General features: G+C 52.4%; 9 protein-coding genes across 9 annotated transcripts; 5 read left to right on the top strand and 4 right to left on the bottom strand.

Annotated features, from left to right (window-relative positions):
* Positions 1-15: 15 nt before the first annotated feature.
* On the top strand, positions 16-2,437 carry PG997_011436 (uncharacterized protein; the record flags this gene model as incomplete). The annotated part of the gene is made up of 3 exons (XM_066815751.1): positions 16-573; positions 692-1,835; positions 1,914-2,437. 3 exons carry the CDS (start codon positions 16-18, stop codon positions 2,435-2,437), a joined length of 2,226 nt encoding a protein of 741 aa, XP_066665041.1.
* A 1,309-nt stretch (positions 2,438-3,746) lies between these two features.
* PG997_011435 (uncharacterized protein) lies at positions 3,747-5,534 on the bottom strand (the record flags this gene model as incomplete). Its single annotated transcript, XM_066815750.1, has 7 exons — positions 3,747-3,919; positions 3,979-4,135; positions 4,209-4,437; positions 4,488-4,600; positions 4,661-4,760; positions 4,821-5,113; positions 5,391-5,534. 7 exons carry the CDS (start codon positions 5,532-5,534, stop codon positions 3,747-3,749), a joined length of 1,209 nt encoding a protein of 402 aa, XP_066665040.1.
* A 48-nt stretch (positions 5,535-5,582) lies between these two features.
* PG997_011434 (uncharacterized protein) lies at positions 5,583-6,691 on the bottom strand (the record flags this gene model as incomplete). The annotated part of the gene is made up of 2 exons (XM_066815749.1): positions 5,583-5,939; positions 6,071-6,691. 2 exons carry the CDS (start codon positions 6,689-6,691, stop codon positions 5,583-5,585), a joined length of 978 nt encoding a protein of 325 aa, XP_066665039.1.
* A 2,537-nt stretch (positions 6,692-9,228) lies between these two features.
* On the top strand, positions 9,229-9,606 carry PG997_011433 (uncharacterized protein; the record flags this gene model as incomplete). Its single annotated transcript, XM_066815748.1, has 1 exon — positions 9,229-9,606. The coding sequence occupies one exon, from the start codon at positions 9,229-9,231 to the stop codon at positions 9,604-9,606; it is 378 nt and encodes a 125-aa protein (XP_066665038.1).
* Positions 9,607-10,794: 1,188 nt separating this feature from the next.
* PG997_011432 (uncharacterized protein) lies at positions 10,795-11,649 on the top strand (the record flags this gene model as incomplete). The annotated part of the gene is made up of 1 exon (XM_066815747.1): positions 10,795-11,649. The coding sequence occupies one exon, from the start codon at positions 10,795-10,797 to the stop codon at positions 11,647-11,649; it is 855 nt and encodes a 284-aa protein (XP_066665037.1).
* Positions 11,650-12,441: 792 nt separating this feature from the next.
* PG997_011431 (aconitate hydratase- mitochondrial) lies at positions 12,442-14,898 on the top strand (the record flags this gene model as incomplete). Its single annotated transcript, XM_066815746.1, has 2 exons — positions 12,442-12,486; positions 12,613-14,898. 2 exons carry the CDS (start codon positions 12,442-12,444, stop codon positions 14,896-14,898), a joined length of 2,331 nt encoding a protein of 776 aa, XP_066665036.1.
* Positions 14,899-15,184: 286 nt separating this feature from the next.
* On the bottom strand, positions 15,185-15,485 carry PG997_011430 (uncharacterized protein; the record flags this gene model as incomplete). The annotated part of the gene is made up of 2 exons (XM_066815745.1): positions 15,185-15,260; positions 15,346-15,485. 2 exons carry the CDS (start codon positions 15,483-15,485, stop codon positions 15,185-15,187), a joined length of 216 nt encoding a protein of 71 aa, XP_066665035.1.
* A 3,591-nt stretch (positions 15,486-19,076) lies between these two features.
* On the bottom strand, positions 19,077-19,569 carry PG997_011429 (uncharacterized protein; the record flags this gene model as incomplete). The annotated part of the gene is made up of 2 exons (XM_066815744.1): positions 19,077-19,396; positions 19,449-19,569. 2 exons carry the CDS (start codon positions 19,567-19,569, stop codon positions 19,077-19,079), a joined length of 441 nt encoding a protein of 146 aa, XP_066665034.1.
* Positions 19,570-19,623: 54 nt separating this feature from the next.
* On the top strand, positions 19,624-22,131 carry PG997_011428 (uncharacterized protein; the record flags this gene model as incomplete). Its single annotated transcript, XM_066815743.1, has 1 exon — positions 19,624-22,131. The coding sequence occupies one exon, from the start codon at positions 19,624-19,626 to the stop codon at positions 22,129-22,131; it is 2,508 nt and encodes an 835-aa protein (XP_066665033.1).
* Between the last annotated feature and the right edge of the window lie 771 nt (positions 22,132-22,902).

The following is a 22,902-nucleotide window of genomic DNA, read 5'->3' as shown; positions in this document are numbered from 1 at the left end:
CATCATCACGACACCATGGGCGGTCTGCATTGGCCTCAAGAGTGCACTGCACAAGCCTTCGCTTGGCTTGATCATTGCATTGAGCACAACATTTCCTTTCCCCAGACAGTTGTTGAGCATGTCATCGCCAACGTTGATCACCCAAGAACCTTCACGCAGTACACTCAGGTCTGCCAACACATTGCAAGCTACGCCAAGAGGCAGATCGACCGCCAGACCAGCCAAGACATCAGATCGAAGCTTGAGGGAACACGAAAGGTAGTCATGGAGAACCTCCTAGTGGATGGTACTTCCATCGTACCCAACTTGACCGGTAACACCCCGATGGCGGTTCTCATCGCTGGCATCAAAGCTTCATTGGCCAAGCCCAACGTTGCTGGAGCTGCTGAGATGAAGAAAGTGAACGAAGCTGGCGGATCCGCCAAGGATGCTACCATGCACGACGACGATGACGAAACAGAAGTCCAGTCCTTTTCTGAAGACTCATCCGAAAGTGAATACGGAAGCAAGCCTAAGAGAAAGGCTGCTGCTGCTGGCCCCTCGCGTAACTTCCGCAAGAAGCGCCAGCAATCGGTACGTCCCATGCCCCTCTCAAACAACAATTTCATGCCTGTCTTGTCATCCTTGTCCCTTCATCTAGCGTAGCAGGGCTTTTTCATTCCCATATCAACCAATGCTAACCATTCTTTAGGCTGCTGCCCAATTGCCTCCTCCCAAGAAACCCCGCCTTGCCAAACAGAACACTCGTAATCTGGAAGTGGACGTTGAAGACGAGTTGTCAGTTGAGGGTCCAATCAATGAAGGCTTCACTAGAAGACCCCAGCGTCACGTCCTCCCGGCGAAGGCACCACAGCCCCGCAAATTCTCTGCACAAAGCATCGTGCAGCCGCAAGATCGCCCCCGCCCTGCGACATCGACTGTACCGAAGCCTTACCGCGCACCCCAGGCTGAGGATTCACCCGAGCCAGGAAGCCCGCTGCGAGTAGCTGAAAACGCGTTTCCACATACTCCTCCCCGGCAGACCCATATCCAAGACTTGCATCAGCAAGAAGAGATGGCCCCGTCGTTTCACCCTGGAATTACCATTCAAGAGACCCCTCACGCGCAACAGGACTCCGAGTCGCAGCAACGAAGTTCACAGGCCAGCACAGAGATTGCACCTGAAACTGAAGTTGGCCAGTCCCAGGCTCATGGTCTGCCAGAACAAGACGCTGGAACTGAAACTGGACAGTCCCAGGCTCAGTCTCATGGTGGACTTCCAGCACAAGGCGAAAGCGCACTTTTGCGAGAGAACATTCGGCTCTGGAAGATGTTCACCAAAGAAAAGAATGAGAAGTTGGCACTGCTGGAATCGAACAAGTTGTTCAGACACATGCTTTCGTCACCAGCCAATCACCCGTCGTTGGTCCGTACAAGACATCAGGAACTGCAGGATCGTTTCAAGAGCCAGGAAAAGATGAACTGTGACGTGGGGGAGCTTGAGCGGGGGCTCCCGCAACTTAGCAAGGGCAGCCTGGTGAAGAGATTTGAGGACCTGCAATTCCACATCCAGGACGCATGCGACCCCTTTCACCTCACTGGCTTGAAGGAGACGTTGAACGTATCCGGCAATGACACCTTGGGAGACAAGAAGATCAATCTCCTGTTCAAGACCGCCTTTGGCTGGGGATTGAACGCATGGGAACTGCGCGACGATGAGGACTGCCATTTGTTCCGCGCCCTCGTTACCGCGCACGTATTCCTCTTCGTTTTCGAGTCCGACTTCCCGTCAAACTTTACTGGTCATGACGATTCGGCAATGCTCAGGGAGTTCCGCAAGATTATCTTCGAGCAAAGTAAGTATCATTAACACCATCCATTCCCACGTATAGATAGAGGTCAGGGCAGCCATAGCTAACGTATCAATTGAATAGATGGCGCATACTCACTGCACATCAAGGAGCGGGTCGCCTTGCAGTCCTATCTCGAAGATCGGTATTATTGGATGATGCCTGACAAGAAGCCCTTCCAGAACGTGGTCCAGACCAAGGCCGAGGCTCTTGCTCTCGACGTGGCCGAGCTCTTCGCGCCGCTGAACACGCCCACAAGCGTCGTGGCCAACCACCTCACCACGCTCTACGAGAGAGCGCTGCGCTTGAAGGCCGATCTGGTCTTGAGCAACCAGAGCTACATCGCGCGCTTCGTACCTAGCAAAGACCCCATCGACCTCACTGTCGTGGATATCGAGAACGACGTCAGCGATCGAGTTGTCGAGCCTACCAAGGTCAAACAGTGCTTCTTCCCCATCATCTACTTCAAGCCCAACCCCGAGATCGACGCGGTGACCACAGAGCTGAGTCAGTGTATGGTCAAGTACACGAACTTTGCGATCTTGGACTCCCGGTTCGGCAAACCAGGTGACGCAACCATGCTCTACAAAGGCATAGTGATAGCTTGAATAAGAAGAAGCCGTCTTGAAGAAAAGAGAGGTTGCCTTGAAGAAGAGAAAACGAGGCTGAAGAAAACGAAGCGAGGTTGATGGAGAAAAAACGAGAGAAGTCGATCCGATGAGAAACTTTTCTTGGAAGGCGTAGACGCCATTATTATTTACATGTAGGAATATGAGTCTGCTGCAAGAATAAGGTTGAAGCTAGCAGCGGAAGAAGGAATATGATGCGACACGGGGCAAACCTTGTATATAGATAGTTGCGTCGCCCTTGAACTTTGATACTTTCGCCGCAAGCTGGAGCGGCACAGCGGCACCTTGACAGGAGCTTAAATCAACATCATTCGATCTCATCCCAATTGGTCATACACTATGCTTTGCCCCTGCTTTATGGTGACGAAAAGCTTTTTTTCTTGATGGTTTGGATACGGGCCGATACGTGGCTGTAGAATGCAGACCAGGACAAATCTGCACGAACGGTCGAAGTGGGAGGTTGGCGAGCTATTCAGGTTGAGACGAGAGAGCGGGCCACGTCGTCCATAAATTGGATGGTGACATTGTGGTCTTTTCTTCATCGCGGCGGTATGCTGTTCGCTCAGGATACACCAGCGCCTCCTCGGCCCCATTTGTTGTCCGTCGGCGGATGAGGACCAGGTCACATGGCAATTCCAACATGTACAGGTGCGTATGGGCAGAAAGCGTGTGTGAGGCTAGTAAAAAAGCCTAGTATGTGTCCAAAACGGCCAGAGGATCAATCATCATCAATATCTATAAGTGTGTGTGTGGTCTCCCTCCTGTCCAATACGGCCGCATGCCATCTAAACTGCTCTTCATCAAGGCTGACGATGTTGTTGGCTTACATGTATTGGTAAAAGGCATGGGTTTGAGGAAAGTTGGGTCTTTGTATCGAGGGGAGCGAGCCCATTGAGTTTGAACAGGGAAGGCAAGTGGTTCGGCGTGGGATAGCTGGGCAAGTGCGGACTCGTTTTATTTCTAGTTGACTATGTATCCAATTTATGACCAGGCCATCTCGATATGAAGGAAATACCCACAACTGTCATGATGCGACCAAGTGTGATTGCCCGTGTGAAACCACCATTTCAGAAGGTTCAAACCCCGCGGAAACAAGCAACTGTCCCCATTCAATGAGTAAACCCTGCCCTGTTCACTGGACGGCTGCCGGGAATGCAGAAGCAATGTTGATCTGGCACTCCTGTAGTGTCCTGTTCCCATATTTTACGTAGCCTGCGGTTGCTTGTTAGATACCGAATAACACCAACTGAGACAGGGACAGAGGGAAGAAAGAAAGAGAATCGAAGAGCTAGGGAGGATTCCTACATTGCAAGTCTCGGTCGTGCACTTTCATAATGAGGTCATACTCCACTTCGTAATAGTCGTCGCCCACAACCCCCTCCGGCAGCGGTTTGGGGACCAAACGTCCTTCTTGTTTCAGAAAAGACATATCGACGCGGATGTACCCAATCCTCTCGCAGTCTAGTTTCCATTTTAGCTTGACCATGTGTCATACAGGGGGGCAGTAGTAGGCAGTTTACCCTTGTTTCTGGCGTGGGACTTTTTGAAGAAGGACGCCGTGGCGGAGTCAGAAACGTAGAGTGCTTCCCACACAACCAACTGCGGATCTTCGCAGCGTTTCACAAAATGCTGGCAGCGGATTGGCTTCCTCGTCCAGTCTTCGGGAATCATATCATTCTGGGAAATTCGTATGTTTGTCAGCTATGTGTTGTCATTGCGGGGTCAAGAGAAAGAGAAAGGGCAGGCATACCTTCTTGATGAACCATTCAATTGTGATTCGCACATACGGCTCTCCCGTGCAAGGTGCGGGTTGAGTCCGCTCGTTGGTGTCCTGGTGGTTTCGCTTCTGATGCTTGGAATCGTAAACGTCCTTGGGCAAGTGACGCAGAAGGCCATACGAAGATCGCGCGAAACGTTGGGGCCCGTGTTCTTTGTTAAAGGCACGAAGGACAGCCCCATTGGAGACCGTGGTTCCGTGACTGCATGAACGTTTGTAGAAGAGCTATGGTCCATATTCCAAACTACTGACTTGATTGTTGGTGCTATCAGCTGTATACGCCCGCCATCGTATTTTGACAAGGATTGTTTAAGGTAGGCCCGGAGAGAGCGGGAAGCGGAAAACCCCCCTATTAGAACGACTTTCTGTGACAGTTAAGTAAGCGTCAGCTAGTGTCATATCCCATTATTGTGGGTGTTGCTTACATCTGCCCGATTGCCTCTGGCTTTGCATGCTTCGAGCTGTCCCTCCACCAGGGCCCAGATCTGGTGGAAGCATTTGAGAAAGATTTGCCGGATATCGTCACTATCGAGAGCCTGTCAGTGCCGTGATAACGATGAGGGTGTTTGATAGCGGTCAACTCACAAGGGAACCACCACATAACCATTGGCGAAGCCATGTTGTCTGTCATCCTGTAACCCATTTGTGCGTATATGGTAGTACCTGGGATTGTCATAGATATCAAAAGATCGTTTCAGGGTAAACTCGAATTGCGTCCAGGTTATTTCCTCTGCTTTACGATGTAGAAGCACATCATCGTTTTTGCCAATCTCTCTATGTTTCTTCAATAGACCAAAGATATGGTCTTGGAAGTTCTCATTTAGGAAGCTCGAGCCGCACATCCCGCCTGCGTGAATCTGGTCAGCTGAAGTGGTCCACTATGGTTTATAGTCGAGGCCAAAAGCCTTACCACTAGGTGGTGCGCCCTCTTCTTTCAATCGGAGCGGCATATCGTAACTGACAAGGTAGGTTATCAGATCGACTGTCCCAGCACCTAAGTATAGCCAGAATATAGGTCAGTTCTATCATTGCTAATTATACGGTATTGGATGAAAAGGGCACCCAACCGGCGTCAACAAAAACTAATCGATGCCCAGTCTGATATTTTCATCGTTAGCAGTGACCAGAGGCTAGGGCTCCCGAGTTTCTGCTTACCTTGATTTCAACATGTTGCCGCAGAACTATCTCTGCAGCAGCTTCCGGTTCCGACACAATGAAGAGGCTTTTGATGGAGTTTTGCTCGACGTCAACTCCTTCAAAGCCAACCGACTTGAATGCTTTGGCAAGGGCGAAATTCATTTTCCGGCAAGCCCGTTGTGACCAAATTGTCGGGATACACATCACAATTTACTTGTCCGTTCCGGAATAGATGCCTGCGTCATCGAGCATTTTCTTCACATGTGCAACAAAGGTTGTCAAGAAATCGATGATGAGATCAATCTGAGTTTTGCTCCTTGCCCTCGATGCCAGTGTTTCAAGATCACGACGGAGCATCTCACGGACATCCGCTGTTTCGTCATTGTCCTGAAGCAGTAACTTGAACTTCTTGAACTGGATTGTGGAGACCTCTAGCCAGGCCTGATGCACACTGTGGCCCCAACGGTAGAGCTCATTCCGGTCGTGACGAAGTTCCAAGCTGTCGAATGATGATTCGGATGCATTATCTCCGTCCGAATCTGCAAATGGATCATCTTCCTCGGTCAGCTGAGCGCATGTCTGACGTGTCATTCTCACTGGAGGACCCCCAAAGAATACATGAACTCCGTTGGGACTTGACGTGACGCGGGATCATCTGGAGACAGGTTGCAATCCGGATATTCCGATATTGCACGGACCTTTGGCAAAATTGAGTGAACTTCAGTAGGGCCTGGTTCAATCAGGACATACGAGGCTGAGGAGTAGCCGGTACCAAAGTCAAAAGCAAGGATTACCCGGCTGCGTGTGCCGAGACTGTGAGATGATTGGCGGGAAGATGGTCTATCGAAATGAAAAGAGGATGGGGAATATACGAGCGGAGGTGGTGTTATTGAGAATGAGGAAGCAAAGATAGAGGGGGCAGGTCTCGAAATAGAAGATTCCCCAACGGAACGTGAAGGCCCTTCAACTAAAGGCGAAGGTCTTGAGTAGTCAGAAGCTTCTGTTAATGAATGGGGTGGTCTGGAAGGGCCAGCAACAGGTCTCAATGGCGCCCGGAATGGCGAAGGCTTAGGGGTGCAGAACAACCCCGAGCTGACGTTTGAGACTCTCGAAAGCGCTGTTGATCTCGCGGCGGAGAGCGATTGCCTCTTAGCAGGTTCATCTGCCATGTCAGAGGGGGGCCTCTTGTTTGACAGTTGTGACTCTGCATCAGAGAATCTCAACGACTCGACCGAACCAGCATCCAGGCTTTGTCTGCGTAACGAAAAGAACGACCCAGCATTAGATGCCGGCCTATCAGCGAAAGGACTCCACTCCATGTTGGCGGAGACCGGGAAGTGAAAAGAAAGGGCGAGTCCCAGACAAAAGGCTCGAAGTTGGATAGTGCTAGCAGGGTGAGCCCGAATGATTGGCTTCAATGCTAACTGGAGCAGTCGGTCTTGGAGTAACAGCGGTAAGGCAATGGAGCAAATGGCAATGACAGAGTCCCCGTCTGCTAATAGAACAGCTGAAAGACGAAGTAGGTAGCTGCAGTGCTTGCCACAAACATGTAAACGAGACGCGGTGCATAGATTTGCGTGATGATGCAGAAAGCTGGAGTGAATAAGTAGTGTGTCAATTCAAAGACAGAAATATTTTCAAGGAGAGCCGACACGAAATCTCGCTCCCCGCCAAGGTTTTTTGGCCTACCCTGAAACTTTTACAGAGCAATGTCACACTTTTCACCTGAAGCCATGGCTACAGATGTGTATTTAGAATAACAGGGACAAGTCTTTTCCAAGCAAGCCATCTGCCATCGATGGACATGGATTGCGCGGGGCTCGAGTCACCAGGGTCGTACCTGCCTCCAGGCGTTGGACAATTTCCAGGTTGGTGGAAGGGGCGAATTGAAAAAGCAAACACTGGCGAAGCTATCAATTGGGCAATTACCCCTGAGTCTCCACAAAATGCAGCCAGCCCTTCCCAGCCGCTTCATATTAAGTTGCAGTAAAGCCATGTCCTGGCAGAAATGTGATCAATCATTCACAAACATCAACGGCAGTTGCAACTTGAACAGCTTGCGAACGAGCAACCTAGGCGGAGAAGAAATCCATTTGATTCTAATTGAAGCTCATTCCCACTCAAATCGAAACAGTCGAAATGGCGAAGCGGAAGCGGCAAATCACTCATGAAGACGGCGAAGATGCCAGGTCTGAACTTACCGTCAGTCGAAAGCGCTGCGGGAGCCAGATCCCGATACAAGCCCATGTACTCGCTTGGCTTGACCATTGCCTGGCAACTGGGGAGGTCTTCAGGCAAACAGCGCCAGACTACATGAAGCGCATCACCACTCAAAGTTTCGCATGGTCTTCTCTTGATCAGAGATTGAGGTGGATTGTGAAGTCTCATAAGCGGCGTCCCCTTATACACCAATAATTCTAGAAAAGGGATCAAGTTGTCTACAAAACTTTGAAGGCACTCAATTGCAGGTCCAAGTCACGGAGATCAGGTCCATCCTGGACTCCCGATCGTCCGAGATCCTGGGCGAAGTTAACCCTAAGCCTGGGATCAAAATTGTCCTATCCTCAAATTCTGCGACTGCGCGGCCGGCCCTCAGGACGTCAAGCGAAACGGAGAGTTTGCCCACAGCTCCATCGGCTCCTTCTCCCAGAGCTGCGGTCTGCCTGGACAGCGAGTCTCCGCCGTCGTCACCAAGCGCCCCGTCACACCCAAATGTGTGTAGTATTTTGCTAGTTATCTGACTTTGACATTAATTGACCCTGTTATAGAGTCCCGGCGAGACCAGCGCTCTGGCAAGCCCACAGCCCTACTTTGAACTCAACGATGGCTTGTCAAAGGAGACAGCAGCCCATACGTTTGGCTTCTCAAGTCGAGAGACAACCGGGGCAGAAAATGGCAACGAACTAGTGTTTTCCCAACACCCCCAAGGCCACCAATGCCCAAATGGTGATGATGTCCCAACTCGTTGCAGTTCTGGGCTGTCGCCTCCTCCGAGCGGCATTGACTCCAGTCTATTAGTTCCCTCTCCAATGAATGATACACGACTTGGCATTGCTGTCGACGCGATAAACAAAAGCCTACACGGCATACAGGATGCACTGACAAGCACAGAATCCCCATCAACTCAGCCCTGCAACTGCAACCATGAACGTCACAAACTTGAAGAATTGGTACTACAACTACGAAGACAGGTTTCCCACATGGAGAAGGCACAGGTGGATGACGCTCGGATCCAGCAAGGATTCTTCCCACCATCAGACCAAGACATCCAGCTGGATTTCCACCAACTTCTTTCTGGAATAGATCAAGTCTGTTTGTCATTGGCGAGTGATGGTGACAGTTCTGTTCCTCTGCCGAGCGTATGGGACCGGCAGTCGCCCGTGGCCCCATTGATCCAGAGGGCTTCTACAGCCAGCCAGGAGTCCTGGATGACGCTAATGTACGCCCAACCACCGGTTAGGGTTGACACACTGCGATGCTTGATAGCGGCGAGTGTCTTGTTGAATGTCTTCGAGCATGGTGACCTCGGCTTGCTGAGTGGCAGCTGTTATCTACTGGCAAAGTATCGAGAGACTGTTCTCCAAAGAGGTGAGCTGCATCCCCCTTCCGCCATCGACACAACCGTTTAACCTCCATTCGCATTACAGATGGTGCAAAGGCTTTGGGGAGACTCGACCGTTTAGTCCACGAGAGGGTGGGAGAAGATCCATTGGTGCAATCACAAATCCATACAGTATCAAAGTCTCTGGCCGATGAGCTGGAGAAGACGCTTTCCACAGTTTACGATCTTCAGGCTCATGAGAGTGATGAGTCTTCCACAGAAGCCCACCAGGATACTATGTCCCCAATACGGACCATGTTCCAAAAGATCTTCGCCAACGCTCTGAGGCTCAAGGCTCTGCTGCTACAAACGGGTCAGAGGTACCGAGCCGACTTCGTCCCGACAGGGGCGCGTTTCAACCCGGACATAATGAGTCTTATCGGGCTAGAGAACATGGGGCTTTGGCAGCAAAATCAGGGGCTAGCAGGTAGAGGGCCCAATGCGCCAGACCCGCCGCGTGCTGCTAGGCTTTGCGTCTTCCCGGCCATCCATGCGTATCCCCGGGAAACAGAATGGTCCCCAGGCACTGATGCATCGACATTTACCGTGGACTATTGCAACTGTGTCAATGTTGATGCGTCTACGGACGGGACAAGGCTGGTGAGCAAGGCGGTCGTGTCGGTATTCGAGTAGGGTGCCGGGGCTTGGTGGCAGGATTGGCGTGTAAGAAGAATGTCTTGGCTGATGTTAGATGTAGGAGATATCAGCATTTGACGCAAATCTACAATGACCTAGGTTTTGGTTGGCCGGTTCATACCTCCCTTTCTCTACGATCGATACAGTGGAGAACGACGCTCTCGATGTGCTCCGATGGCCCACCAAGTCTGGTATTTGGCCGTTTATGGTAATTTCGGCTCCATCGTCCGAGTCATGATAGGAATGCTGGCCATGTTGTGACGATCCTTCTAGCGCCTCATCTGTTCATCATTGGCTCCGCTGTTTCTCCACAACTCCACGTTTCTCACCATGAGGTCCAACCGTGACGATAACCAACAGCGGACCCGCTTCCTGTTTTTCGTATCGTGGACGGTTATTGTCGTGAGGAGATTAAAGTTCGTAGTTGGTCCAACTTCTTCAATAGGGGAATTCGCCTAGTGCCAGAGTCCAACCAACCTTCACGTGCCTATTCAGCCAACGTCTAGGTACACGAGTGCTCTCTTTATCCCGCCGCAGTGTTGTAGCGTTACTTTGGTTTTTCCATTTGGTACGCGTCCGGATGCGATCTATATATCACTTGTTCTGGTCTCACAGTCGTAAGCATTCCCGGGGCATGGCGGAGACGGGATAGCACCCCACACTGTCGATATTGTGGTCATACTGCGCTGGGCCGATCTCGAGCAACCCGGCTGATTTGCTCAGTTCTTTGTGCTTGGTATCACTTGGTCACAGATGGGCTTCGCTGTTGAGAGGACGTCGGCCATCACCAGGAAAAAACTCAAAGAGATGCCCGCATCGCAGTGTCAGGGCGATAGCAAACGCCTATACGGTTGCGGAATCATGACAGATACATTGCGATCCTGTATCTTCGAGTCTTGAGCTATATAAGAGACACTGATCAGGACTTAATAACTCGTCAAAATCTGACATCTAGCCTACACTACATTATATCTAGAAACCACATTATACTATATCTAGCGATAAGCCATGACTACTTCAACAGAGAATACAGTACTCTGTAGACTCACCCAAAAAGAGTATCAATGCGATGCTGGATTTGTTTCAAAGGGTCCAAACACCACCGGTCCTGACGATGGGCTGTGGCACGTTAAGCCAACCGACTGGCGGCCCTGGGAAGACTTCAATTGCCAGACACTGGTGAATATGTTCCAAACGGAAATTGGAACCAAGTTCACAGGCTCTCCAGCAGCCGAGCCTCTGCTTATGTCACGGGCCATATTCAACGAAAAGTGCCTGGATAGGTACATCTACAAAGAGATCGTCGAGGTTGTCAACGAAGCACTCTACTGTGTACAGCCCGAAGGCGCGAGATTCCATATCGGCGAGGGTTCCCGTTGTTCGGCTAATAACAATGCGGACTCGCGCTTGTACCCCGACTGGGGCATGGTTCAGGATATAAAGAGCAGTACCAGTACAGACAAGGAAACGTTGAGAAACGCTTTGCTAGGAGATACCAAATTGCATATCAAGTGGTCGCCAGGAAGCAAAGATGCTGATGAGAAGGAGTGGAGGAAGGTTCTTTCCCAAATCACTAGTTACATGGCCGAGAACAACAGCAGGTATGGCTTCATTATCACCGAGGCTTACCTGGTCGTCCTACGGCTCAGCTACGATAGATCTGTGACCGAGCGCACGGTCGACTGGCACGAAAGGACATACGACAGCCCGGAGTACTGCGCCGTCCCTTGGGTTACCGCGGACGAGCTGCCCAGTGACAAGGGGAAGGAGAAGGAGAAGGCGAAGCCCCGACTAACGGCCAAACTGGCGCTCTTCTGCTTGGCTCTGTTGGCCTCCGGGGATCGAAAGATCGCAAAGAGCTACCCGTCGCTGGAATCGGATACCGAGGGCGAAGACCCCCATGAGCCAGGGCCTTCTTTCGACGATGCCAAAGACAACACGAACGCAAGCGACAGAAGCACAGAAAGTGCAAGCACAGACGAGGTACAGACACAACACTCACCTTACGGAGGACCGTCTAAGAAGGATCCGGTTGGGTGAATGTTTTGCTTGCTTCTGAAGTTTTTGGGAGGTTTCAATTTTAATTGTTATTTATGCAGTGCGTCTCTGCTTTGGAATCTTATTTTGGATGCTTACTTTGTTTTGCCAAATCTCTTATGTATCCGTTTCTAGCAGTAGACTGACCAAATCAATACACTCATTTTGATCATACTATCTTAATTGGAAAGTTGAGCGACACGAATACGGGTATGTATCTTCGAAAGCAGTATAATAATAGAAGACATCTCTGCAAGACCTATCCGAGAACACCACAGGTCTCTTTCGAGTGCTCCGTGCGAAGAACTGCGATGTCCATCTCAGCTGTCGACGGATGCAACTTCTTAATACCAAATGCATCAATCAACAGTTTGGCCTTCTCATCCATATTGTACGTTAGTCGCAGGATGGCTCTGCGTTCCAGTCCCGACTGCTCTCGCAGTCTCTTAGTTCGGGGAGCCGTCCAGGTATCTCGGCAATGCAGATCGATCTCGGTGGGTGACAGGACCTCTGTCGGCCGTGCGACGTGAAGCTGACGCCGGCTAGAAGTGGAACAGTTGCAGGCTTGCAGCTGGTGGGTTGGTGGTACGTGCGCCTGTCTTTCCCCAGATCCAGTTGCTTCAGGCCGGCACCGGCAAAAACTTTGGTGAGATGGGCGCGAAATGGCCAATCAGAGTAGTGGCAATAGCAAGCTTGCAAGCCTGAAATTTCCTTTGTCAGACGACATCGTGATAAACCACAACGTCTTGTCACCTGCACCGCTGTTCCCAACTCCCGGCAGAGCCAATTGGGAAGATGAGGGCTGTTGAGCTTGCCTGCCGCCGTGGCACGGCTTTCAATGTACGTTTAGCAGCCAAACAACCAATCCGCGGGGTTGCCACTTACTGACTGATCGTACGAGCAGCGCCTGGCCACGAGAACCCGAATTGCAGGCACCCGATCATTCGCGACACCCTCTTTCGACAGCACGAACCCCCGCATACCCCCTACTTCAAGCTGCTCAAGAACTATGAGAAGGTCCGCGAGGTCTTGGGCCGGGGCACCGCCCTGACCTTGGCCGAAAAGATCCTCTACTCGCATTTGGACAACGTCGAGGAGTCCTTGACGACCAACACCAACGGTGGACGCAACATCCGCGGCACCGCGAACCTCAAGCTCAAGCCCGACCGAGTCGCTATGCAAGATGCCTCCGCTCAAATGGCCCTGCTTCAATTCATGACCTGCAACCTTCCCTCGACTGCGATCCCCGCGAGCATTCACTGCGACCACTTGATTGTGGGCGAGCGCGGTGCCAAGGCCGATCTCGAGTCCGGTATCAAGGTGAACCAGGAGGTCTTTGACTTCCTCGAGTCTGCCGCCAAGAAATACGGTATCGAGTTCTGGCCCCCGGGAGCTGGCATTATCCACCAGAGCGTCCTGGAGAACTACGGTGCGCCCGGCCTGATGATGCTTGGCACTGACAGTCACACACCGAACTGTGGCGGTCTTTCAACAATTGCGATCGGAGTTGGCGGTGCTGATGCAGTGGAGGCTCTTGTCGGCGCACCCTGGGAATTGAAGGCTCCCCGCGTCCTCGGAGTTGAGCTGAAGGGTCAACTGAGCGGCTGGGCATCGCCCAAGGATATCATCCTGAATCTGGCTGGACAGCTTACTGTCCGGGGAGGTACAGGCTTCATCGTCGAGTACTTCGGGCCCGGCGTTGAGTCTCTTAGCTGCACTGGTATGGCGACCGTCTGCAACATGGGCGCCGAGGTCGGCGCTACCACGTCGATCTTCCCCTTCAGCCCTGCGCACGTTCGATACCTGGAAGCGACACACCGTCACGATGTCGCAGCGGAAGCCAAGAAGTTCTCCGACATTGTCAAACTGAGGGCCGACGACGGCGCAAAGTATGACGAGGTAATCACCATCGATCTGTCATCTCTGGAGCCTCACATCAACGGTCCTTTTACTCCCGATCTGTCAACTCCCTTGTCGCAATTCAAGGAAACAGTGCAGGAGCAGAAATGGCCCGAGAAGCTGTCCGCTGGATTGATTGGTAGCTGCACCAACAGCTCTTACGAGGACATGACCCGGGTAGAGAGTATGGTACGGGAAGCCCTGGAAGCAGGACTTAAGCCGTCCTCGGACTTCTACATTACGCCGGGTAGCGACCAGATCCGTGAGACACTGGCTCGTGATGGCCCCCTCGAGACTTTCAAGGAGGCCGGAGGTACTGTTCTGTCCAACGCATGCGGGCCTTGCATTGGCCAATGGAAGCGACAGGATGGTGTTGAGAAGGGCACGCCAAATGCTATTCTTACCTCCTACAACCGGAATTTCCGTGGCCGAAATGACGGAAACCCCGACACGATGAATTTCTTGGCGTCGCCGGAGATCGTCACCGCCATGTCATTCGCTGGTTCCACTACATTCAACCCTGTTACCGACAGCATCCCCACCCCGTCCGGCAAGGAATTCCGTTTCTCGCCTCCTTCCGGCTCTGAGATCCCCACCAAACCGTTCGAGTCTGCGCGTCCCGAGTTCCAGGCTGTTGTCCAGCCACCCAACGCATCGGTCAACATTGCAATCTCGCCTAGCTCTGAGCGCCTCGCGCTGCTTGAGCCTTTCGAGCCATTCCCCAACTCCGACCTGTCTGGTCTTCGCGTTCTAGTCAAGATCACCGGCAAGTGCACGACTGATACCATCTCTGCCGCTGGCCCCTGGCTCAAGTACAAGGGTCATCTGCCCAACATCAGCACCAACACTCTCAATACCGCCATCAACGCCGAGACCGGCGAGGTCAATGCTGCATATGACCTTGATGGCTCCAAGCACACTATCCCGGAGCTCGGACAGCGCTGGAAGGAGGCCCAGCAGCCATGGCTCGTCGTTGCCGAGCACAACTACGGAGAAGGCTCCGCACGTGAGCATGCTGCCCTGCAGCCGCGCTACCTCGGCGCGCGCATTGTTCTGTGCAAGTCGTTCGCCCGTATTCATGAGACCAACCTCAAGAAGCAGGGTGTCGTGCCTTTGACGTTTGCCAACGAGGCTGACTACGACAAGATCGGCGCCAGCGATGAAGTCGCCACCGAGGGCTTGTATGATATGCTGCAGAATGGCGGCAAGGGCGAGGTGAGCCTCCGTGTCAAGAAGCACAAGTCGGGCGAGGAGGTCGTCATCAAGACGAAGCATGCGATCAGTGAGGACCAGGCCCAGTTCATTCTGGCTGGTAGCGCTCTGAACTTGCTGAGTAAGAGTGCTTCTGTATAAGTGTTTTGTCAAAGAAAAGTAGTAGACCCGGATCAGTCTGTTAGTTGGGATCCCTTGTATATACCAAAATCTTCACGGCCTATTTGTTCACAAGTTAAAGGGGGCATCAAAAAGAATAGAATCATGTACAAAGAGTTTCAGGTTTATTTTTATGCAAAATGGTTATCCTGATCCATTTCTAAAAAGATGATGATCTGCCTCGAACGCCTCTATCCCATTCCCCAAAAGTGTATATACAAAGAAGTATGGCCATGATATCGTGTCGTAAAAGTAATGGGTATAATGTCTATGCGGACACGGTGTCGACCATCTTGGCGGCGGCGAACGGCCAGCCCAGGACGATTGCGAGACCAGGAACGTAGCTATAAGCAGAGAGGGTCAAGTCAGTACAAGAGTCATACAGATATGAGAGGTATGGTATATGGTGGGTGACAAGGGGGAACATACACAATGCCTGTGCGGCGTGCCTGCTGGAAGAGGCGACCGTAGTCGGCCGGAGCGGACTTGGTGCTGCTGGTGAAGGCCCGGCGAGCGGCAGTCTGGCGGGCAGCGGCCTTGGCGGCTTGACTGAAGATTTGGGAGTTCATCTTGAATGTGTGGTGGTGGTTTTGGGTGTTGGTGTGTTTGGATGAGGGACTCAAGGTCGATGTGTGAGAGTGAGAGTGAGAGATGGAACTCGGCGTATGTATGTAGAAAGTAGGTAAGATCTGTTGATGCTGGTGGTGAGGCAAGGTGTAAGAGGAATCACGAGCGAGTTCGGTAGTTTATATATTGCCAAAAATAAAAATTCTGTCTACTTCTGCAGCCATCCCTTTTGGCACATGCCAGGCTTGCAGTTTGCATTCTGCATGGTCGTCATTTCTGGGAAATTCTGGGGGCGGAGGGAGGCAGGACCCGAGATCCTGGCACACTCCCTTTCCGAGATACGGTATTGCGTCTGACTGCGCTTCAGGTCCCGGCCAGCTGGCTTCGCTGGCGCTGCAGGAGGTTCTGCATGAGGGAAAAACAGGGGAAAGGCGGCGTCATTTCCCGCCAAAGGACCCCTGGGGCCCTGGGGGCTCCAGCGAAAAACTATCACGAGTTCATCTTAATTCTGGGAATCTGGAGAAAATCCTTTCTCGTTTGGCGGGCGGCATCGTCATTGTGTGGTGTTTCTTACGGGCGGTGGTGCGATTCGGAGGACGCGGTGGTGTGATGTGGTGCGATGAGAGCAATTAAATCCCGACAAATGCCTTGGCCTGTCAATGGCAACCTCCGGGCTTTTGTCGCGCGTGCTCCATGCGCCAATTGGGCGGCGGCCGCCAACAACTAACACACAGCCTGGTTGGGGACGGACGCGCGCTTACTACGACGATTGCGATTGATTGCTGCTGCGCCGGACCGGCGTGGGGCCTAGAACTTCTGGCTTCGTTTTTTAAGGCATTGGGAATTGCTGCATTAATCGGGGTGAACAGGTGACCAAAAGCACCGTTCGATTATTTGAGGCTGAGAGCATCTAGATGCGACCCGGCTCCGTGCTCAGGTAAGGCTCTGCTAAGCAAAGTCTGGAGTTAGGCAAACCTCTCGTATCCAATGAACGGATCAATGGATTAACTGTTGGCTTCCCATGGTTCCCGTTCCCATCTCTTCCCATCCCAGATGCCGAGAAAGATTGATCCAGAATGCTGACAACAAGATTCAATTGATTTGACTGTAACGCCCCATCCCAATCCCCATCTATCCATGCTTGCTTTTTATTGATCAATTTCCATCAAACTACAAGCACCTGCCTTACCGACGGGACCTGAACGCTGAAATAGGAGTCACGTTTCCTTGGTAGCTTTCCCCCTCACTTTGTACGGTCTGCTTGTGCGACCAATTGATTCTCAATGCATCATCAGGGAAGCGCGCTCCAGAAGGGTGACTCATTCGCGCAGCACCTTATGAATGATACGATCAATACGGTAGAGGCCAGCGGCACGCACCTACCTTGCTTTCTTTTCGCGTGCTGCGGCCGATCCCGTCATCCTTGCCCTGGTTTTCATCCAAGTTGGACTATATGCCGAGTTCAGGTCACTCTTCTATAAGAGCAGGGCAGCGCGCCCATGTTCAAAGATCCCAATGCGCCCGCAAAGCTGCGGATGCAGCTGGTCCTACCTGATTGGGAAGGACCACGATGATGTCTTTCCCCAAAGACTGGAAGGCAAGGCAAGCCGGCTTCTTGCATGTCTCCCCGTCATCGAAATATCTCTATACTATACACTGGTAGGAAGGAGCCGTGTATAATCCCTCAGCCCTTCCTGCCTTCTATATATACCTCCCTTTCGACTGATTGACTCGATGCTGGAACGATAGGCACGGTCCCGTCTGGCCTGCACGTACCTTCCCAACCAAGAAGGACGGGAACGGAACAACGTTTAGCCGACCAAAGTGATGAGCGCTCGGGCCACATGCGCGCGAGTTGCTGCTGCTGCTATTGCATTCTGCTGTGATCTATCTATTCCTACGCGCCAAACGAACTTCCCAATTTGTTTTTGATTTTTCACGACGACTGCAGGGCCCCTTGACGGGTTTCCATCGGACTGGAGGGTTTTGCATCAAGGCGACGATCCGGCCATCTCATCCTCGCATTCGCCGGGCTCATAATTGGTGCTGGTTTGACTGGGAGCTTCGCCATCAACCGCTCCTTTTGCAACCTATCGAGTCGCCAAAGAGCGCGCGCCGGACGGAGGACGCTCGCAGCCAAGCTTGCCCCACCACCCACGCCCGTACGAACTTCATGTTCTTATGACCGACACGTCACAGTACTACTGCTTTCTACCATTTCTGGGAGGCCGGGTAAGATCGTGCAGGATTTCCGGGCTCGGGCTTTTTTTTGTCTCTTCATGCTTTTCTCGTGACTCTTTGCACCGACCTAGGTAAGTTTGGCCGTTCTCCCATTGAGCAGTTCTCACAACTGCATCTCATGTTCAATCCACCCGTCGATGATGAGCAACCTGGTAAAAGGTCGGACTGTTCTTTAACCATTTCTGGTTCTGGAGTCTATATCCGCCGATCATTACCAGCGCCGACCGTGAGGAAAGCGCACATCAACCCGTCTTGTTCGGACTTGACAGATCGCAACACACGTTGTGTACCATATTGTCACGTCCTTCAAATAGGGACCGATGTATATGAATGTCAAACTCGCTTTGACAGGGCCGCAATTTTGGAGCTTGGTGTCGGTATGCCTCTATAGAGCCAAGCCAAAGGCCGCAGCCGACAATTGAGCCTAGCTCAGCCAATGTGTCAGCGAGATGCAGCTTTCGAAGCCGTTGTGGTGAGCAGCATGACGTTACAATAAAAACTGAAAAGACCTGAGACGGGTGGATTGATTTTCTACTCTGAACCAACACAGCCCCGCCTTCTTCCCAGCAACAACTACTATTCATCAGATTTGGCTAACCCATCGCTTCAGACACACAAACAGCACTTTGAGTATATACGATTTAGTTTTCGCCGCCAAATGGGCCAGCTTGCATCGCAAGATAATAGATCGTATACACAAAACCAATTGTGCCAGCCGGCTGCGCATGCATGAGCTCTCTTTTGCCAAAGACCAAACAAGATCATGTACGTATAGCCACCCTGTCCTCGCCGAGCCACCAACTCTTCGCCGAGCACTCACTCTTGCGCGAGCACATTCGTCGCAGCACTTCAAATTCATTTTTCTTTCATCCTGACTCAAGTATCATGTTTGCTAACAAATCGGAACAGCCGGTTTTGGGGAGTGCGTACTTTTATAGTGGGCATATCGAGTACAATGATCCAGCAACTTTCTGAGCACAAGTTGACCGTAGACCTGCCCCCATGGTCCCGCGGACATCATCTCCGTCGGTCTCGACAATGTCCAGATCTTCATCTGAATTGTCATCAGACCGCGGCTCACCGGTGACGAGACCCGGCTCATCTGCCACTGGAAGTAGCGTCCACATCAACATGGGCCAACAGTGTAGTATAGATGGCTGCAACAAGTCGTGCTTTACTGGTGGCCCTCTTTGCCAGCTGCATGCAGGACACAAGCAGGGGGGCACTCCCTTGATAGGCCCGAGCCAGCTCAGATCTGCGTCGTCATCGTCCAGCCCAGCAGGGCCAAAGCACATCCAGACAAGAACGGGAAATTCTTATAAAAGTCCAGGCCAGCTTAGGTCGCACGTTGCTCACGAGACGTTGGCTCCCCACAGTGAGCGCCCGTCAGATGCGTCGGGGGCGTCACCCCAGTCACATAAACTAGACAACTCGAAAAAGTTGCTAGATGCCAAATTCGCAGCAAGGAAAACAGCTGGTAGACCAAAGCCAGCACAGCCACTTTCGAACTCGGCTGCGGCAACTGAGGCCGAAATCGTGGTAGCTTCATCGCCTGAGCCCGCGGTGAAAAACGATGAAAATCTTCGGGATGATGACTCGGGTCCACCTAGGAAAAAGGCTCGAACGAGTCCGGCGGGAATGGACACTACAAGCTTTCGTTCTACCTCGGGCCCTGGTGCAAGCGACAAGCATCAATCCCCAATGACAGCCCCCAAGCCGCTTACGGGTCAAGAAAGCGTTCGGGTCGAGACTCGACGTAGAATTGAAGAGGACAATAACTTCAACTTGCGCGCCCAGACAGAAAACCCTCCGCCTTCGACAAATGGGACTGTGGGTCGTGAACATGCCCACACCAGGCCAAAAAGTTTCCCACAGCCAATCGCGGTGCCGAATGCGAATATGAGGCAAAGAGCGCCGGGGATTAGAGAAGTATTCGACATCCAGGCGAGGGGCGACGCTGAGTGCCTGAGCGCCTCATCAAGGCCAGTCCAGCGTATTCTTCCCGCTCCGGTCCCGACTCTTGCGAGACGTTCCCCACCTTCCGACTTGGCCAGCAACGGCAAGTCGCCAAACCCACCAACCGTCGCCAATACAAACCGAGGAATTTCGGATCAGACAGCCAGTCGGGCCATTCAAAGCCCTTTAAATGTTGCGCCGCAGCCGCAGACTCGAAAGCAGAACCATGTGCTTGATCGTGAGAGCTCCTTTGGGCAGGGTCCGCAGAAGACGGGCGCACAGTCGCAAAGTCCCCTCCTGGGCAATTTTGGGAGCCTGCATGGATTTAGCCGCCAAGACTCTCATTCCCAGCCGCCGAGAGACAGCCCAAGGGCTTCGCCGCTTCCATCCGACATGACCAACTTTAGCGGATTTGGTCTTCATCCGAATCGGAACGAACGCAATACCGGACTGGGGCGGTCGCAGTCTCCCAACCCCGAAATGTTGCGTCGACAGCAGGAAGCGAAGCCACGCACACAACCAATCGGCGGCAGCGCACAGGCCAATAATGTGCAGAGCAGCAATGCCCAGTCAAATGGTGTCCTGCACACCGCTGCCAAAATCCCCGAGCCAACTCCGAGCTCCCGTACACAAACTATGGCAGACAGTCGCAGCTTCAACTTGAAGCTACCAGGTGACGGCTTTTTACATTTCGGTGGTTCGTCACGGGCAAACTACCATAGTGCCGCTCCGCCACAAGTTCATGCGGCAGCTCAGACAGCAGCGCAGCGAGCACTTAATTATTCAGCCGCTCTTTCTTCTAACGGGGAGGTTACCAAGAAGTCTAGCTCATCGTCACCTCAGCTAGCCCCAGCTGCAGTGGCGCCTCCTAGCAATGGCCTACGTGCTCCGGTTGCCCCTATGGTCGAGGGCCAAAATGGGCACAAAACACATATTGAGCCATTGGAAATCATCAGCATAGATTCAAGTAGCGATGATGAGTCGTTGAAGAGACGAACAGGCTTCGGCCGCCCTAACCCACCACGGGCGTCTTCGGCGCAGCAGGCGCAAAAGGTCCGAGAGGCACAGCAGGAGAAGCAGACAATCCCAAATGGCCTAGCTGCGGCAACCCAGGTGTCTACAAAGGTAGCAACAAATGGCACAACGGCGCCGGTTGTCTCTGGTGATAAGACATCAGATTCGGACCGGCCACTGATGGACCGCCGAAAGCCTACCACTTCCTTGGAGGCTGCTGTAAAACTCGCGAGAGAAACCACGTCAGGTTCCAGTAGGTCTCTTGGTAACCACCAAAACCCAGCCCCAGCCCCAAGAGTGGTTACAAACGGATCTGGTAGTAAGCCATCAGACTGGGAGCAGCCCTTGATGGACCACCGAAAACCTGTTACGGGCCCGAAAACGGTCGCAAATGGGTTTGGCGGCACGGCTTCAAGTTCGGAGAGGCCACAGGTGGCACGTCGTGAGACTGCTGCAGCCCCAGATTTGGACAGGAACGTATCTGGTAGTAAAAGCTCCGACTCAGATCGGCCCATACTGGATCGCTGGCGGGTTGGGGTGGCTCAGAAAGCTGTTTCGACCCGAACCGACGATAAACGATTGGATTCCAATCGGCCAGTACCTGGCCCAGCTCGAGACTCGAATGCCGTGCCTACCCCGGCCCCGGCCCCGGCCCCGGACCTAGACCCAGCCCTGGCCATCAGCGAACCGGCTGCGGCGAACAAGTCTGGCGATAAGACGTCAGACTCGGATCGACCGCTCCTTGGCCCGGATCGGCGCTGGACAAACGTCACTCGGCAGAGATGGGAGCAGCTTCCGCCGGCACAGCGCCGGAAAATGCTAGTGGACACGCACGATGCGGACAATTTTGACTCGGCCATCTACTCAAAAGCCAACGAGTCCAGTCGTCCGAATTCGGTAATATTTGGCATCCCTTCCCATGCTCTACAAGCAACTACGTCTTCGCGGTCTATACCCCAAGTCTCCGCGCACATCAACCCGTGGACACATTGGACCCATGCCCGGACACCCGAGTGGCATGCGCAAAAGCAGGCGGAGATCAAAGCCCGGGGATATCGAAAGGATCCCAGGAACTACGGCCAGGCTGCCAAGCGCTTGGCCCAAGGCAAGGCGACCCGAGGCCAGCTGCCCTCGTATAAGAAGCAGGAGCTGCCGGACCGGGTCAAGACGAACCCGGCTTGGATGTCGGCCTTGGCCGAGCTTGAGAGGATGAGGAGGCGTACCACGCGGACCAGCGTACGAAGGCGCAGCAGCGCAAGAAGCGCGCCAAGGGGAAAGGCAAGGCCCGGCTCTTCGACAACGACGGGGATGTCGAGATGGACAGCCCGGAAAGCGGCGGCGGTAGCTGCGGCGAAGGCCCCGCACAACAGCAACGTTCGACCGAGTTTGTGCTGTACAGAGGTGACTGGACGTCGACTAAATGATGACCCGAGATGATCTCGTTTGATGCACAAAACGCAAGAGCAGGACGAGAATCTCAGAGCACTTCGGCAGAGCTGAGGTCCTCTGGGATGGCATCAGTGGAGGACTATACTCTACTAGATTCTGGAGATGGTGAGGTGGAACGAAGCCAAAGAGCTTCAATAATCATAGGAGTTGAACAGCACTCCGAGCGTACGAGGAAGCAGAAGGAGAGAAAGCCTAGGCCTCTTGAGAGGTTTTAGGAAGCCATTGGATGAGCGGGTTGATTATAGCTCCCTTTGCATTTCTTTGGCATTTGCAGAAGACCTGGCGTTTTTCGTTCTTTGCAGGGAACAGCGAAATCGTTAGGCATATATACACTTATATTATTTATTAGTTTTCTCTCATGACGCTGGTTCCTGGCTTTGCTGTTTTGCGTGATGTGATGTGAACCGAGATGGGCGTATCTAGGTACCTCATCAAATAAGTGCCTACACCTTGATGACCGACTTGATATTACTATTACCTAGCAATGTAGATAGTCAGTTAAATAGTAAGTATAGTAAAGGCTGACTATACGAATGCACATCCACGTAGGTTGGCAGTGTGGGTTAGATTTAAGCGGAATGGTCAGGAGCCACACCGACCAACAGGATAAGTGTAATCAAAGACAACAACAAGTGCGGCCAGCTCTTCTTATATGTAGAGAGAGGACTATCAAAAAAATAAAAAAAGAAATAGAGAGATATAAATATGGATGTCTAGCATGGTTAACATCACCAGAGAAACGATTCTCATGAAAGAAAT

The sequence above is a fragment of the Apiospora hydei genome (assembly GCF_038363865.1).
Source record: "Apiospora hydei strain CBS 114990 chromosome Unknown utg000008l_segment0_segment0, whole genome shotgun sequence".
In the NCBI taxonomy this organism is placed as follows: Eukaryota; Fungi; Ascomycota; class Sordariomycetes; order Amphisphaeriales; family Apiosporaceae; genus Apiospora; species Apiospora hydei.
This window is presented reverse-complemented; position numbering and strand designations above follow the sequence as displayed.